The 18,025-nt window shown below is 43.1% G+C and overlaps 1 protein-coding gene across 1 annotated transcript; it reads right to left on the minus strand.

Annotated features, from left to right (window-relative positions):
• Nucleotides 1-946: 946 nt before the first annotated feature.
• rspo1 (R-spondin 1) lies at nt 947-17,791 on the minus strand. Its single transcript, XM_076736267.1, has 6 exons — nt 17,458-17,791; nt 12,761-13,462; nt 10,459-10,653; nt 7,794-7,937; nt 6,872-7,096; nt 947-2,690 (listed from the first exon to the last, which is right to left on the minus strand). Exons 2-6 carry the CDS (start codon nt 12,855-12,857, stop codon nt 2,467-2,469), a joined length of 885 nt encoding a protein of 294 aa, XP_076592382.1. The 5' UTR covers nt 12,858-13,462; nt 17,458-17,791; the 3' UTR covers nt 947-2,466.
• Between the last annotated feature and the right edge of the window lie 234 nt (nt 17,792-18,025).

Consider the following 18,025-nt stretch of genomic DNA (forward strand, 5'->3'; position numbering starts at 1 on the left):
TGTCCGAGAAAGGCCATACCATAACTACTGAGGGCTCAAGAGAGATGGCATCATACTCCCAGCAGATCAAAAAATAGTCCTGATTGATCAAGACTGACCTCCCTTGTCACGCTTAGCCTGTTATTCAAGCAAATGTTTACTGTTACTGCTTCATCGATAACAGATTGATGATTAAAAAAAAAAGCCCATAAAGGATAATTCCTGTTCATTGCAACTTGGGTCTTATATCATAGTTTTGGCCATTATTCTATTGGTTATGTAATTGCACTGTTGGTGAAGTAATTGCTGTCATCTGAGAACATGGCGGCACTGCTGCGATGAAATCTGGCAAAAACACGAGCGGTCAGACAATCGGAAAACAAGGCCGAAAACAAGTTCATCCAGACTATCGAAACCGCTTTACTTGGAGGTAAAACCACAAGTGAGTGCCCCTAAAATGTTAGAGACAATCCCTCCTTCTCCAAGCTTTACTTTTATTGTTCTTTTTCTCCCACTTTATTTCAATTTTCAAGGTATTTATGTGTTCTAAATCATGCTGTTTGTTGATGCTGCGTCTGCTCTCATCCTTGTATTGTTTTACATGCTATGTGGTGGATTCCACAATAAGCTAGCTAACTAGCTAACTAACAGTCTGGCTAACCTCGAGGTTTGTTTAAAAACTGCATGATTGTGTAACTCTTTGTTTTTCTTTCCTGATTTTCCAGATCTGAGCTATTAAGTTAGTGCAATGTTATGATAACGGCTTGAAATAATGGCCATAAATATGAAAATAAAGCCCAAATTATACATGAGAATTTGTCCTCATGTGTAAAATGTGTCATACATGGAGACATACAGTGTGGCACTTGTATAAACTGCGAATACCATGAGATAATTCTGGATAAATAAACATTGGATCAATTGTCAAGTCAGTGTATGACTGAAGTTTCATCAGCTTCATCTGAACTTTATTTAGGCTTTCACAGAATAGGCTATACATGATGATACTAATACTTCTTATGTTTGATGATAAACACAGTGTGACATATTCAGCATCACAATCCATAGTATGAATGAATAATGTAGCGTGTAACTTCTCCTGAAACTAATATCTTGTGTAAAGCAAACAGACCCATGGAAAACATTCTCCGTATCTGCAATGTCATGAAGCCAGCTTTTGGAGTACAAATGTGTAAAATGCTATGTTTGTTCTGAAACTTGAGCAGTAGGAAACATTATAGTTGTGCAAAATCTTCAGACCCTGTTGCAAACAGACTTGATTACTGAGCAGCTGATGATTTGATGGCTTATATAATAATCAGTGGCTTGTAGTTACTGCATATTCGATATATCACTGTGCATTTACATTTCCTTCCTCTAGTTTTCCAGACCCTATTCCTTCAATCTATGAGACCAATATTAACACATATGTGCAAACGTAAACACACATGTACAAACATCTAAGTTCCGTCGACAAACAACTTGATTCCGTGCAGAGATGCACACAAAGTACACAAACACCCAGACTTTAGGTCGAGGCAAACGCACGCACACACACACACACACGCGCACACACACTTTAGCATGCACAAAGGCACACACATGCAACCTTGTACACATGCAAATACTCGTGTTTTTATTCCTCGTTTTCTGTGCGGAGTTATTTTCTGATACGAACACCAACATTTAATTCAAAACAAACAACTAAGCTATCAAATGGCAAAAGTTTTTGTGTCAAGTCATCGGAGAAGGATATGAGCTGAGCTCCCAGTAATCCTCCTCTATCTCTTCTCTTAGGCTTGCTTTGTAATAGATTCCCCTCCTTAAAATAATATATCAAAGACTTTCTGTCCTCAGCAACCACAAATGATTTCCAGTGCCTTTCATTTTGTTTCATCTCACAACAGGAAATAAAGGTACAAAGACTTAATACTATTCATTGTCTTTACATCACGTACAGCGGCTGTTGAGAAAATCCATCTGCCACCTCTCACAAACATGAAAACAAATGAAGAACAGATTGTGATTAGAATTGGACTGGAACAAAATACATCATAGACCAGAGGAGACTGAAGAGACCCTTCATTCATTATCAGACTTCCAGCTCGAAGGCTGCCGTCGAAACACAGGGATCTGTTCTTAGTTCAAGAAGTGACATAGGTCGGCTCGCGGCACGAATCGTGTCGAACCGCCGTCTTCAGCGTGGCTTCGCAGTCCAACAGTGATCGCTCACAGTGGAATGAAAATCAGCAAGGCTTTCATTAAGGATCACCGAGACACCAGTGTCTTCCAGATATGTTCGTCTATTGGAAAAGCTCAGAGAAGCCTTTTGAGTTGCAGCAATCCTCCAGTTCTCTTTGCATCGTCTACAATGCATAGCAGCATTAATCCCTTCCTTCATCACTTTGATCTTTGTCTATGGGTGGTGCTGCTGGGTGAGGCATTGTCTCTGGTTTCCTCTCAGCCTCATCCAGCAGGCGATGGACTTTAGGAGACAGAGCTGGTTGTGATGCTGGGAACAGTGGTGGTCCTGCTCTGGCCTTTTCTCCTCTTCCCTCCTCCTCCTCCTCCTCCTCCTCCTCCACCACCTCCTCCACCTCCCCCTCCCCCTCCTCCTCCTCCTCCTCCTCCTCCTCCTCCTCCTCGCCCGCCTGCATTCTCCCTCTCTCTCCTGTTTGTATCATCTTGCCGGTCTCCCTTACTCTTCCTCTCTGAAATGAGAACGCATAGAAAATATCATTAACAGTTGAGACCATTTATCAAATAAGCTCTTGTGAGATATCCGTCTTCACTGGATGCTGTATGTAGAAGTTCCTCCGCTTGGCTGAACAAAATGAAAAAGACGGATTCCTGAGGGATGACAGGGGATGATAAGGGATGTGTGTTGGATCAGGACTTGTGGTTGTGGTCGTGCGGTTTTTAATGCAGGCAAAACAAGTGTAAACCATCCACATCCCGTCCAGAATTATATTGATATGTTTAGGCATCCTGGCAGGATATATACAGCAGTAACCAGTGCACCACAAGTGGTTGACAAATAATAATCAAACCAAATAGGATAAAATAATACATGTAGACATTTGTTAGCCAATTGTTTTCAGGCACGTTAGTCAGTCAGCCTGCCGCTTTGGTCTGGACTGAGACATGCCAACAGCTGTTTCTGCACAGACGTTCGTGGTCTCCAGAGGCTGAATCTGAATCAGTCTGGTGATCCTCGGATTCTTCTTGCAGTGACACCATGAGGTTCACTTTTGCGATTTGATATCTATTGAATCACCATGAAAATTGGTCCATATATTCGCGTCCCCCTGAGGATGAGTTATATCCCTCAACCTTTGCTGTAGTGCCACTTACTTTGGTTTATAACCAAATACTCAAAACACTAATGATCTCTGTACTTTATGCTTAGTGCTAATTGTAAACATTTAGTATTCTGACACACCAAATGAATATGGTGAACATGTTCAGCAGCATAACTGCTAAACATCAGCATTTAAGCATAGTCACAATGAGCATGTTAGCATCCTGATTAGCATTTAGCTCAAAGCACCGCTAAGTACGGCCTCACAGAGCTGCTAGCAGGACCGTAGACTCTTAATTTCTATTTCAGCAGCCACTCACTTCCTCGTCCCACCAAACACAGACATACTCCCCCTATCTCCCCTCTGCTGGCACTCTTGCATTACGATTCACACCTGTCACACATTTAAGAGCATAATTGCTCTCTAAATACAAACATCCATCACAGCGTGGTTAATGTCCAGCCATTGAGGAGAGGAAAGAGATTAGCTCTGCGGCTGATATAAAAATGCAGCACACGCATAGACTGTAAGAGCACTCGGGACAGTCAAGTGACACAATTTTCTGTCACATAAATCACTTTTAAAATCACCTCTGGCAAAATGAGTTAAACACTGTCAAGGGCAAAATAATGGCCCACAAAGATGGGAAGAGCTGTCGCAAAGTGGAAATGGACACTGTGTCTAGTGTCAGACAGCTGCAGTTTAGGCAGCACTCAAAAGTATTCAGTTTTGTATATCCAAAGGAGTGCAGTTACGGTGGAGGATGTTTGTTATGAACTTGTGCGTTGAGAGTCTCTGCACATCCTGGAAACTGACTGAACACATGCCAAGGGCTGGACAGTGTTCGCTGCACAGTTGACAAGAGCAGGGCTTATGGCGCCACCATGTTTGTCTGCTGCAGTGCAGTAATAGCTGTAGGTCTGTGTTTATTTCCCTAACAGAATTTTTAAACTTGTCATACAAACAGTTTTGATTCTTTGGTTTAAGTGCAAAGTAAAAAAAAAAAAAAAAAAAAAAGTCCAAAGGTAGAATATTTCTCAAATTTCACCTAAAACATGTTTACACACCAGCCAGTGAAAATCATTATACGGTGACAAAGTAGATTCGATGTAGCTGAATGTGAACAGATTTAACACAAAAATATTTATCCAGCACAGACCCATGCAGAGTCACAATAGCTTTATCCCCAACTGAAAACTAAGAGGCTCAGTCCCACACAGTAGTACACAAAAAGGACTAACTCATTTTTTCAAGAGCCATTAGTGCCAAAATCATGAAAACATTACGGCTGACATCATTTGGTGAGTTGGCTCAAATCATATAAGATGATTTTGTGTCCAGCGTGTTCATTATTTATGTGTTGCCTTGAATCAATAAACATATTTCGGAGCTTTTATGACCGCCATTCAAACAAGCACTTAATAATGAGCAGTAATAGTTTCAATTTATTACAATGAGGCACAATGAGCGAGAGCGAAGCCTGAGTGAAGTGAAGGGTCCTCACGCACACTCTGCAGCAACTGAGCTGATGTGCTTACTGTGTAAGGACTTAATTACTTCTCTAACAAATCACTAATGGAGCCAAGAGAGGGGGACTCCATCAGTTTATGACAGCCCTGATTGTACCTCCTCTCCATCCAAGCTAAACAATTTTGCCTGACAAATGCAATAACACATCCAGAAAATTCTGTTTTCGCGTGAGACTCTTTAGTGGAGCTTCAGGAAAAGGGAAAAAATTTGCAGCCAAATCAACACAAAGCGTGAGATCTGCAGACCACTAAATCACTAATGTTATACAAGGTCTGCCCCCTGTGTTTTATATAGCCAGTCTGCCAGCCAACTCCCACAGATGAATCGACAGCTGCGCCCTTTTTGCACAGAGCGAGTTTACCCGCATGAACTGCTTCACCAGAGTCATGCTTCCATCACCCATGAATTACCTCACAGAGGAAAATTCATTCCTGTGCATTTTGGCGGCTGTGCAGTATGTGTCTTATTTTCATACAGAAGAAAATGGAGGAAAAAGTGGACTAAAAATCCCCATAACATCAACAGTCGACCATTTCACAATCCACAAAGCTTCTATGACTCAACACTCGTCAGCTGATACCTCACATGTCATCCGTACCTTTCTGATCCGACCCACCTTTGATCCAAGTTTAGAAATTTGGCGGTCTACGTTGCAGTTTGTGCAGGGCAGTTTATAATATTTCACTGTTAATTATTTGTCGGAAACCCAAGGCTGGAATTCTTTCCAGGACGCAGGCGTCAGACAGAGTAAATTCGCTTCTCATTTCTCAAATTACGCCGTCACAGCCTGTCGAACGATGCGCCCACTCCTCACTGAGCAATTACAAGCCACGCCGGCCTCCTTCCCTCTAGACACGACCACAGATCTACATGGGACAACGTCGGATTGTGTTCTGGTCTTTGGACTCGTAGCCCTACAGGAACGGTTCCAGAGTAGAGGATGGTGCTTGAATACGTAAGCCTCCTCCATGTTTATTCACATATATCCAGCATATCATCTGTTACATGTCGCAACATCTGTACAGATGCCAGCACCGTGCAAATATTGTTACGCAATGTTGCCGCTCCCTGAAATCCCCGAAGCGTGCCACTGTCCAATAAAGGCTTTAAATACTGCTCGTTTACAGTTCTCGAAGTCCTTGTAAATAAGTATAAGTTTCCATCTTTGGTTCAAATGGGCACATTATGCAAAATGGAGCAGTATATGGTGACATTTAGAGAGCAAGAAATTTGGTAAACACTCTTCATTAGCAATAATTTCTTTGCAGTTTAAGAGAACAAATGCTATAGCTCAAATTACCTGTTTAACAATAGCTCTGTCGTATATCTGTGCTTCATGAGGTTTATTATTCCAGCACCACCACTAAATATTTGATTTCTTTGCCTCCCTACTAGGAACAAAATGTTTGAAAGCAGATAACCGGTGGTGTTTTTGCTGCGCTTTTCATCCAATAAACCCTAGACCAATGGGCAAGACTCGTCATTTCTAAGCCTTTAGCTGCAAGTGAGGCCAAAAACAACTGATAAGCTGTTACGAAAGTTGATAATGGTCATTGACTGGTGAGAATGACTGTTAACCTGCTGGAGAGCTGCTGTGTGGATGATAAGAGCCCAAGCAAACATGTCACGGACGTGTAAACCTCACGCTTCAATGGTCTTCAGAACAAATAGCCCCTTCTAGCTCTGATCCTCGTCCAGCTTTGCAGTGCGTAATGCCCGCCCTTCATCTGCTTGGCTCGTGGACGGAGTTTATTGTTTACATGCTGAGAAGTCAAGAGATTCTGTATCCTTCTGCGAGCTCAGCCAAACCAAACCCAATCAACGCGCTGTGGGTCACAGACACACTGGCGGGAATACAGGCCTTCGGATGTTGAGTAACGGTCCCATCAGTCATCGTATTAACTGGTGGAGGCATTTCATGAAGCACATGGACTTTTTTGCATGTTCATCTGTAATCCCAGTACTGTCATCTCCTTATAACTGTTGTTAACTGTACTTTTTATGAGAAGGCTCTACGTGAGCCTCCTCAGTGTATGCATTTCCAGTGTATTCATGTTTACCTCTAACACAGGGCATCTTGGCCACGATGCACTTCCTTCTCTCTGTCTGTGGAGCGCAGGTCTGTGAGGGTACAAAGGCCGGGGAGGTGTCTGGGCTGTGGACCTGCAGAAGGGGCACGCGAACCCGGGACTGGGAGCCTTTCTTAAATCCACATGTTTTGTTCTTCTTCATGCAGGAACCCCACTGACTCCACTCGCCCAGTTCGCACTCCGCAGTACGCTGACCTGGGTGAAAAAAATACGACAGAGACCGAGGTAGTGAGTGAATAATGATCCACAGCTCGAACATCTCACATTTGCTTTACAGCCTTCCTGTCTGTTTTTTACAACCCAGCAGTTTTAGCTCAGAATAATGAGTTAAGTAATTTCCAAATCTGAAAGCAATTTCATCTATTTTGTTTTTTGACTAGAGACGGACAGATGGAGAAGGTTTCTATGAACCTGAAAATGTGCCAAAGCTTGTGGCTATTAAGTATGCTGCACTCACGGCAGAGGCAAGTTTTTAGGGTCACGTTAGTCTAGTCTCAGTGGACCAGCAGGGTCAAGTTAGAACAACAACAACTGACGCCAAAAAGTCAGCTTGAGGCTCCAGCTCTTTCCAACACTGGAGCCGAGAAGGGCTTCGCCGTTTCTAACTTACGACAGAATTATTCTCAACAGCAAAAAAGAAGAAAATGAAAAGAACAGGAAGGTAAGATTGAGAGATCTTGTGATTTTTCTCAAGAGTTCATTTCCCCTTTTCCAGACCAGGCAATTGAGCATAATTGGCTGCTCAAATTAAGTGATAATAAAGGTCAACATGTGGCTCACACCTTGGAGCAGCTTCAGTAAGCGGACAACACTTTAATAATACTGTCTGGTACATTACAAGAGCTTTAAGAGATGCTGCGGCTGAAGATTGCTTAGGTTAAAGGTCACTCACCGACACACTCCATGGTCTCATTGACGGTGCGCTGGTCTGGAGGGCAGCTGACATAACATCGCCCACTGTGTGAATACAAGCCCTCCTTACATTTTGTGCAAAAATTGCGATTGAAACACGCTTCACAATTGTCTATTTTACATTCTGAAAGACACAGGGGAGACAAAAAGAGAGGATCAAATGAGAGGATCAAATCAAGTCACAGTGAGTCTGGTGATTGTGTGAGTGTTCATTTTTACTCGTTGCATTTGGCTGAAAAGAGCTAATGGTTCTCCAGAGAGAGAGGACAAGAGGAATTTTATTTCCTCTGAGAGATTTATTAGTGATTAAACAACACGGGGTCTATTTAGGGGGAGCAACACTCTTCTCTTAAAAACACATGCACCACAGGCCTTGTTTTTTTGGAAAGCGGGTGTCAGTGAGTACAGCCAGGACTGTATTCCTTCAGTGGGTTTCTCAAGAGTGGGTTTCTCCACACCTCAGACTCATTAAAATCTTTAACTTTCCAGTCAAACAAACAACTTCTTGAATTTTGGATAATTACAAACATAGGAGAATGTTAAAAAACATCTTAAACAACTCCAACACACTTGGGTTTCATCTCGAAAGGCACTTCCTTAATCTCATCAAATAACAGCGGAGAATATATAAATTCTGTCCTGTCAATATTTCAGTACAGGAAATGTATTCAGATCTAGATTCGCCGTATTCATGCTAAACTTAAGAACGTCTACACTGCAGCTGGTCCCATGCCAAGGTCAGAAATGGTCTAACACTGAATCCTCACTGGGATCTTAATGTTCTTGCCTCCTGCTCCCAATTACTATTTTTAAGCCTCTGACAGCTAAATTTGACAGTACTGACGTTTGTAGCCCTATAATGTAAGACAAATGTTGCTAACAAGACATTCTGGGATGACATGTATAAAGTCAGATGATTGGATAATAACCCAGGTTAGCCACTGAGGGCCTCCGAAAAGAATTTGCGGAGGAAATTCAGCCCTCTATGCAACAAACCAGGATGGTGAATGAATGCTGCAACACATGGGGCTTCGCTCTGTTGAAAACGGTCCAATATTTTGATGAAAGGCGTAAAAAATGTTTTGTGTCATCAGTTGTGTCATTTGCAGTGATGCAACCAGTCTTGAAAGGAAAATAAGGTAAATGTCCCAATGTAATCTGCAATGTTAATTCAGAATTAGACACAGATTATGCTGTCTACCTATCTAAATCCAATACGTTACATTACAGTGTGACAGCTGGAGCACAAAATTACAGCTCCTGGTTTTTGAACTCTAAATCTGAAAATCAAAATCTGAAAAGATTGCATCACCATGACCAGAGCTTTATCTGATGGGGTTATGTAAACGTGAGAGAAAACATTATGTAGCACATCTGACAGATATTAGATGATGTGGGAATGGGAAGTCAAGAAAAACAAAGAGTAGAATAGTCTACATTTTTCTAAGCAGAAAATCAACACAAGCTGTGGGCAATGTAGCTGCCCCCCCCCCCCCCCCCCCCCCCCCAAAGCATCTACTGTATGCCTATAACTAACATGAAGTATCAGTGAATGTCATCAAACTTGACGTAATAATTTAAGTTCATTATAGTGGTAATGCATGTTTTACTGCGCAAAGACCCCCCTCTCATTCAAATAAACCTTTTAGGTAGTTACTTCAGGGATTATATATATACAGACTGCATGGTGCAGTTAGTAAGGGTGTATCAGAGTAGAAAAAATGTGTAAAAGTGAAAGTATAACAAACATGGATTGTGGCCTGGCATGAACCCGGCACATGAGGGCCAAATAAAAAACACAGACATGCTCTCACAAAAACAGACAAACAACAATGCATTAGAAATGTTTTTGTTGGGATTTTGCTCCAATCCTGTTTTCTGCCCACACGTAAGGGGAAACAGACAACAGGCAGAGGTGCTGGCACTCCTCGGCTAAAAGGGCTGGACCGGTGCCACCAGAACAAACCAAGCGAGCTTGGTAAGTCCCATGAGTGTGGTCACCCTTTCACCCAGCTTCCAAATGAGCCAAAGCTGCCAATAACTGTAATGAAGACCAGTTCAATTAAAATTTCTACTGACTTTCCTCCGGTTCAGCAAATACTCTACTAATTTTGTGTGTCCTTTTCCCACAGACATGAGGAGCAACAACAGGAGGATTTCATCAAGTGTGGTCGCTTCTGTTTACTTATTACTGAACGCTTGTGTCTTGCTAGTGTGCATTCAATAATAAGGGGGTGCATTTTATTCACTCGCAAACGTGGAAAATCGTCGCACAGATTATAAAAGCAGCATGAAATGACAGGAGGATAAAGGGTGTGGCAAACGGGCAATACGGATTCAGGTAGGATCTCCATTTTACGTCTGGTCTTTGTTCAGCGCACAACCTGGTGTAGCAAAGTGGAAATATACAGATAAACAAGACAAAGGAACTAGGAGGATATCCCTTTGCTCCTCCAAATACCCCCATATTGTACATAAACAGGAGATGATGAGCCAAAGATAAACAGATCGTTTACACTTCTGCAGGCTTGATTTGACATCAGCTGTGTGATGTTTGCCAGCGAGTTAGCTCGAGCCTGCGTGTATTTGGAAGATTCCAGATGTGTATCTACAAATCTAACGTGCCCGCTGAGTCTTAAACTCACGGGTGCATCTGTTGTTGCCTTCTGGGTTCCTCATGCCAAAGTATCCCATGGGGCAGGAGGCGAGACACACGCCTATCTGACGGATGTCATTGCGCTCCAGGAAGATGAAGAGCTTGGGCTTACATTTGATGCAGCCGTTATACTCAGAGCATCGGTCACAGCCTTTGGGGCAAGATGGTGGCCCCTCAGTGCTAACTGTGGAAACATAAACAGAGAGAAAGGAGCAGTCAGGTTGAGGTAGGCAACATAACAGCATGGTGTAGCATCACGTAAGAAGATTAATTGTTTCCAGCCAAATATTAATTTTAGAGGGAATAAAAAGGGCATTGGTCAACATTCTGCATACAACATCAGGGAGCTTTAATATTTTGCTGGCACCGCCGCAGATCCAGCCATAAACCTGCCAGCGCTTTATCACTTCAACAAGGAGGGGTTAATGCTTGCAGCTTAATCTAACTGGGGGTCGGGCCAAACATCTTTGTTTGAACACTTGCTCACTGTTTACTTCAAACTGCTCGCCGGAGATACTTAACAGATTTTCATTTGGAGAAACGCAGATAATTGGGGCTGACAGCCAACCAAGAGCCAGTCAAAATCAGTCAAGCTTCATCACGCAGGGCCTCCACTGGGGTCAGTCAGACATGATCTGGGCATCAGAGAACTGCAATAGCGACGGACATGGCTGAGAATCTAATACAGCACTGGTTTCTATAGTGGTACCAAACGCACTAAATGCACTTAGGCTATTCTTCACTTTCTTGTAATCCCAGAATCAGACCTTAATCCAGCCCCCTCATCTCCCAAAAAGGAAAAGGCACACAAAGAGTACTCTAAATCATTTCTAGGAAGAGTGTGTCAAAGTGCACATCCTTTTTCTACACAGTCGTCGGCGCTGATTTACAGTCCTGTACCGCATCAGCTCTAAATATACATACTCTCACACAGCAATCCATCAGCCGTCCCACCTCGCGGAGATAAGTTGGACTGGTAAAAGCGTTAAAAGGGTTCTCCCACGGACAAATTACTCCATGTGTGAGTCACGGTATCCTCAAATGCAGCAATTACAGCCAGGTCTTATTGCCCACAATCACTAACAATGAAAAAAAGTAATAATGGCCCCGGGGAGTAACCATAACAGACTGGAGGATGTGAGACTGTGGTGTTTTAAACTGTTTATGACGCGTGCTGCACTGAAAAAGAGAGAGTCTGTGCTGTCGGAAGCATGATGCGAGCTTCTCTCCTCTCTGATGGTTTCATTTCGATCCCTGCGTGACACTGAATTTGGTCACAGAGGGACGCCGACAGCTAAGACACCAAGTCCCTCTGTCGTTAGCTATGTGCATTCCAGGAAGCATGGTTTAAGAAAACACTGAATGTGATGACATGAAAGATGGAAAAGCTGTAAATCAGAGGTGTAAACTGCAGACCTCTTCCATATCTGGAGGGCGAATGCCTCAACTGACTGCGATGCTGCCGAGGGAGCTCATGTATATGGTGAGTGACCTAAATCCTTTTGTCCTCATTACAAAGGCACATGAACAACTGCGACTGCATTTAAGGTCATTGTGCATGTACATGTGAGTGTATATACAGTAAAAATACTCTATCTTTTATGCCATGAACATCAGTCACAAACAGTTCTTCTCCTCCAGTTTATGTGATTTCAATAACACCACATCTGTTACTGTGGCCAGTCGTGGTATTATATGAATTTTGGTTCACAGAGGCTCGGGCTGAGGCTGGCATTGGCTGAAAGCTCCTTGTGTGTAAAGGAAGAATTATTCCAAAGCTGACAGTAACACCAGCGCTGAGGCTCTGAGGCCAGAGATATACTGCATGTCGGCCTGAGACCATCTTTGTGGTTGCGTGAGGTCAGAAAAATGCTTACAACAACACCGGCAGCACGGTCCAATTGAGAGCTTAGAACTGTCAGGTACTCATTCCATTATGTACCCACAGAGCCAGACACAAAAAGAGTGATGGCTTTGGGGGTGAATCCATCAAAACCCCTTTTATAAACAGCCCTAATACCCATAAAGGTTTTACATAAACTGAGAGAGGCATAATCTCTAAAGGAGGAAGAAAGAAGAGCCAGTCAGGGGAAACACTGAACCTAACATAACCCGCCTCGAAAAAACAAATAAGAATGATGAGAAAATAAACAAAATGTTATCTTTATTTTGCTTGTTAAATGTTTATAAGACGTCCACCACTGTGACTCAGACCACAGAAACGAAAGGCAGCAGTGTTGAAGTGGGTGAAAAAAAAAAGAGAAGAGATAAAAACAAGCTGAGAAACTCACCCCGTCTCTGCCTTCTCGCCTTGGACAGCTTGAGAGCATCGCTGTGACCCATGGAGCTGAGGAAGATCATTGCCAGCGCCACCAGTCCCAGCTGCATAGTCCCTGTTGCCTTCCCGGCCACGCAGGGTCCCCCCCTGCGACCAGACGGATCAGGTGGGGGGGGCCCTTCCTCTGTGGGACAGGTGAATCCCTCTGCCGCTGGGACGGATGATCCCTCCTCTCTCCTGTGGCACGGCTCTCTTTCTCTGCCTGTGTCTCCCTTTCCCCCCTCTGTCTCTCTGTCTCTTTCTCTCTAGTGGCTGCAGCGTCCGCAAGTCTGTGTAGTGGAGAGTGATGCTGCGGTTGCAAGTCCAAACAAGCCCGAGGCACAACAAGCCATCACGCTGGTGGTAGTACTGGCAAAGGAAGTAGACAGAGCGGGGCTGTAGGATGGAGGGGGACTGAGGGGTTGTGTGGAGGATGAAGAGGAGGAGAGAATGGAGAGGAGATTGCCGAACTTCTGGTGGTTCAACCCATGAAGCTTGGGGTGGGCTGGCAGGGAAGCAGGGAACCCGCTGTTTGAGGAGGGTTTGCTGTCAGTGAGTGCCTGCGTTCACAAGCATGGGTCTCATTAAAGATGCTCTGAGGAGGCACTAAAATATGGGCTTGCAGATTGAAAAAAGGTGGATGCAGGTTCTTGACTATGTGTGACAACACAGCAACCTAACAGAAAGGAGGCAGAGAAGACAAAAAGATGGGGAAAATTTTTAGGGGAACAGAAAGAGATAAAGTAAAATTGAAGTACTGTATCAACAAGTTTGAGTAATTTGCTTATTTGCTTTCAATATCAGAGTTAAAAGCAACGTCTCTGTCATGCCTGAGATACATAAAGCTACTGCCAACAGCCTGCTAGCTTAGCTTAGCATAAAGGCTGGAAACAGAGGTGTGACTTGCTGAGTTCTGTGCTCAGCATCCTAATGGTTACAGGAAGGCTCCAGAAGTCACTACATCTCGCCAAGAAATAGTAAAACCACAACTTTTCTGGTTTATTACAGAGGTAGCTTTAGAGATACTGGTAAGCAAATGCACCCTTGGACAGAGCCAGGCTAGCTGTTTCCTTCTGTTTCCAGTATTTGTGCTAAGCTAAGCTAACAAGCTACTAGCTGTAGCTTCATATTTATTGTACAGATTTGAGAGCGGTATCAATTTTCTCACATGACTCTCAGCAAGAAAGAAACTCACCTGTTTACCAAAATGTTGAACTATTACTTATTATTATACCTATTACTTAATATGTTATTCCAATAGTAATAGAATAATATCACACTGCTGCATCCTTTAACTGCATTCGTTCAAAAAATTATCCTTTTGCTTCTTAACATCAGAAATCTGAAGAACCAACGATCAGTCTAAAAACCACAAACACTTCGGGGTCTCGGCATTTCAAGCTGTATTAACTTGTATGATGTGTTGAGCCTGTTGTCCTTTGAAAATGCAGTAAAGTCAACTCTCTGAGAAATGCAACGCACACTGAGACTGAAGGCCTTTGTCGTATTTGGTGCGGAGATCTTTTTTAGATAGTGTCATACGCTGCCTGTATTTACAGCTCTGGTGTGAAGAGGACACACAGAACATGTTAGCATCGGAGCAATGGGAGGCCCTCCCTCGCAGCTCAATAAAGAAAAATAGGACCATATTTGGCTGTTGAGTTGGTTGTGCCTCTGAATCACACAAAGGACAATGCCATTTGGTGCGTCTAAACATTCCCGGAGGTGACATTACATTCTTTGTTAAAGTATAAATCAAAGGCGACCAAATCATGTCAGATTTCACCATATTCCTTTTAGCTGGGCTGACCCAAAATATTTTCAGGATCCAGAACAGGAGTCCTGCTTGATGCCAGAAATAACATGCAATCTTTAAATTTTGAAAAACATGATTAGGTTTTATTTTATTTCTAACTGATACAAACAGGTATAAACAAATCCAGCTTGATTTCAGTGACGAACTGGAGGAAAAGAGTCATTCAGTACAAAAATATCTTCTTATTATGAAACATTAATATCACATTACTTAATATCTTGAGATAAATGGAGTTAAGTTGAGCCGCCGGTGAATGGGGGCATCCGTCTAAGCCTGCTAGTGTTGAATGAGTCAAGGAAATAGGACAAACACACACACACATGCACACACACACACACATGCACATGGACAGAGCAACACAATTTCTTCATCCTAAACGCTCCTTTCCTGATCAATACAACTCCAAAGCACACTGATTTACACCTAACAGACGACAGGGGTACTTGTATCCCCTCCTAATCGGGAAACACTTCAGTCTCTCTTCCCCTCCACTTTATTTACTGCTTAATACTTAATGACTCGCAATGTCACTGACACCTCTCGGCTGAAGTCGTATTTACAGGAAAGAGCCAGAAGAGTGGCGCAGCCAGTCGTCTGCGGCACCTGTTGGTTGGAGAGTGATGACTGGAGAATGGGACATGCTAAGTCTCTGGATCACTCAGAACACAACCCTTCCAGCACTGAGTAACTCAAGACATGTGCCAGAGACTCTTTCATAACACAGCACTCCCACAACTCTGCTAACCTGCCAAAAGCCCACCTCAGCCCATCCATATCTGCTCACACACAGCATGGAGATAAGAGACAGGATCTGGCTGTTAGCTTCCTCAGAAAGCTGATTGTTGTAGGCTGAGCCCATCTGTGTTTTTAACATCCCACAGCTCGAACGTCTCGCCAGGTGACTGTGGCGCTACTGTGGCACCTGTGCCATGTTTTGAAAGTTCTCTGTCTCTGCTCCCTCATCCATTTAACTGAGTGCCTTTCCTCACCATCAGCCACATTCAGCTGAGCCCAATGAAACTAAGCCCCGCTCATCAAATAGTCAGGAGATTAAATTGCCTCCTTTGTAAGTCTTAAGTTTGATCTATCAATTATTCAAGCACTGAAAGGGAGCTCCCACACTGGGAATTTATTGAACTTGAGAAGGTGCCACAACTCTGAGCTCAGAGTTACAAATGCAACCTGTCGATAAACTTTGTGAGCCTACTGGCTTTTTGGCACATATTTAACCATCAACATGTGTAACGAATGTCAAAATGCCTCAATCACACGATCACACAGCAATAGTGGCATCAAATCTGAGACACAGAAGGCAAAGAAAGGCTAAAGAAGGCACAACCTTCAGAGATTTCACTGTGAGTTCATTAGTCATAATGTATTTTTCCTCACGTGGGAATGACAGAGCCAACACTTCCCTCTTCTGCTGCAACATGTGGCCCCCACACTGACATCAAAATAAAATTATTTTTAAGTTGCATCTGGACTCCAACAGTAGAATAAGTGGCAAATTCTAGCTTTTAAATGAGCAGATTTTGCTCCCCAAATTAACCTAACCCTAACCCTAACTGAGCGAAGGAAGTTGTGGCTGATTTCACCCACTCATAGCAACCATTAATGCTCAGTTTATTTAGATTTGTAAAATCCCTGATTTGTACATCCAAGCCTTAAACTCTGGAGTTAGCCAGCCTAGCCCACAGTGAAAACAGAAAGAGATAAACATAAGGGGATGACGCAACAGGACAAATGGATGAGGGAAATGAGGTGTTGACCGAGGGCACTGTAATAGAAACATAGTCAGAGTCATCATCATTCTTATGCACGCACCCATGCTTTCAACTCCTTTCAATTAGACTTTTTAGACGATCGATAGCCTGTCCAGCTCAGCTATCTGCAGAGTGTGGAGAAACACCTGACTGCACCACCAGCACCCACAGTAGCCTCAACCATTTTGGTAATCATTTCCTCTGCTTTGTGTCTTAAAGAGGCACTGAGGGGTCAAAGGTGCAGCACAGTGGACACTCAGAGCAGAGAAAAGCATCATCGGCCTCTTCCTCCAGTGAAACTACCACCAGACCCTCTCTTTTCTAAGTTTTTTTTTCATGTAGGGCTAAAGCCTGCACAGCTCCAGCAGACGGGGGATTGATCTTGTACAGCTCAGCTGAGCACAGTTCAGCTTTGTCTCGCAGGCTCGCACACCATGCTGGATTACAGCTGTTTGCATGGCGCTGCTCTTCATGGAGAAGGAAAATCAGATGCAGATCCCCACCTGTCTGCAGTCCAGCATCTCCGCTGTCACGACACTGTCCTGTTGCTGTTATAAATCCCTCCCTGTCTGTCATTTTGAACCTGGGGAGGCAGTGTGTGTGTGTGTGTGCGTGTGTGTGCATGGGTGTGTACAGACAGATATCAATGCAATTCTAACGAGTGAAAAAAAGACAGTTTGTAAACTCAATCCCACTCTAAAGTTCAGTTCAACCACAGTCAAAATATGATGTCCCAAAATTATAATCAATTCTCAGTATTATTGCACATTTGGTTAAATATTGGGTAAATTTGTATTTCAGGAGAAAGTTCTCTTATGATGGCTTAAAGGTTAAATGTTACTGATTGCAAAATAAAATGAATTAGGATCGTCACAACATACATATAATAATAATAATACAAATCCTAATAATAATCAGCATAATAAAAATAATAATCCTTTAAAGTACAATAAAGTAACTTTTACATAAAGAAATGTCTAGATTTGCTACGACAAAGTTTAATCCTGAATTAAGATATTTACTGAAAACTAAATGCAACCAAAACCTTGAATCACTGAATCCGAAAAGTAAAATGTGAAAGAATGAACCCACCTGTACATCGGGGTCCCCGAGTAATGCTGTTCATTGAGCGGTCCGGACTCAATTTCCTTTTTTATAAGGGAAAATCCGTTACTTGTTTGGTCACAAAGAACTCCTCCTACAGGATACCCCCATGCAAGCCTTCTCTGTCATCATTTAAAAAGACACATGATTTCATTTCTTTCACATCTGTCACAATTTCGAGGCAACTTCTTTGCAGGCTGTGCAAAGGATGCACAAGGCAGACAATGTGCATTGGATTAAAGTAAATTCCTCCAGTAAAAGGTTACATGCATAAAGAAACACATATTCCGATGACTTAAGTCACTCTGACTTTTTTTTTAATTTCGTCTTCAGAAGTCGGGACGCGCGTTTGCGCTGAAGCTCCTGCGAGTCGCGCTTTTTAAATCCACTTTGGAGCGTCGAACTGCATCCAAGTCAGGCAAGTAGTTACAAAGCCGTGATATTTGCATCCAAACCTCAGCACTGCCAACGGGCATTACAGGCCCCACCCCTCAAATTCTCACTGAGAGATGAAAAACCTGCGGTGGACTTGCGGTGAAAGTGTTGCTGTTAAACG

Source organism: Chaetodon auriga, chromosome 8 (genome assembly GCF_051107435.1).
Source record: "Chaetodon auriga isolate fChaAug3 chromosome 8, fChaAug3.hap1, whole genome shotgun sequence".
Classification (NCBI taxonomy): Eukaryota; Metazoa; Chordata; class Actinopteri; order Chaetodontiformes; family Chaetodontidae; genus Chaetodon; species Chaetodon auriga.

Coding starts and splice junctions, on each gene's coding strand:
- rspo1 (XM_076736267.1), bottom strand. CDS start 12,857: ATGCAGCTGGGACTGGTGGCGCTGGCAATGATCTTCCTCAGCTCCATG. Junction 7,938..10,458: donor AGGCAACAACAGATGCACCC/GTGAGTTTAAGA, acceptor TGTGTCTTTCAG/AATGTAAAATAGACAATTGT. Junction 2,691..6,871: donor CAAGATGCCCTGTGTTAGAG/GTAAACATGAAT, acceptor TTCTCATTTCAG/AGAGGAAGAGTAAGGGAGAC.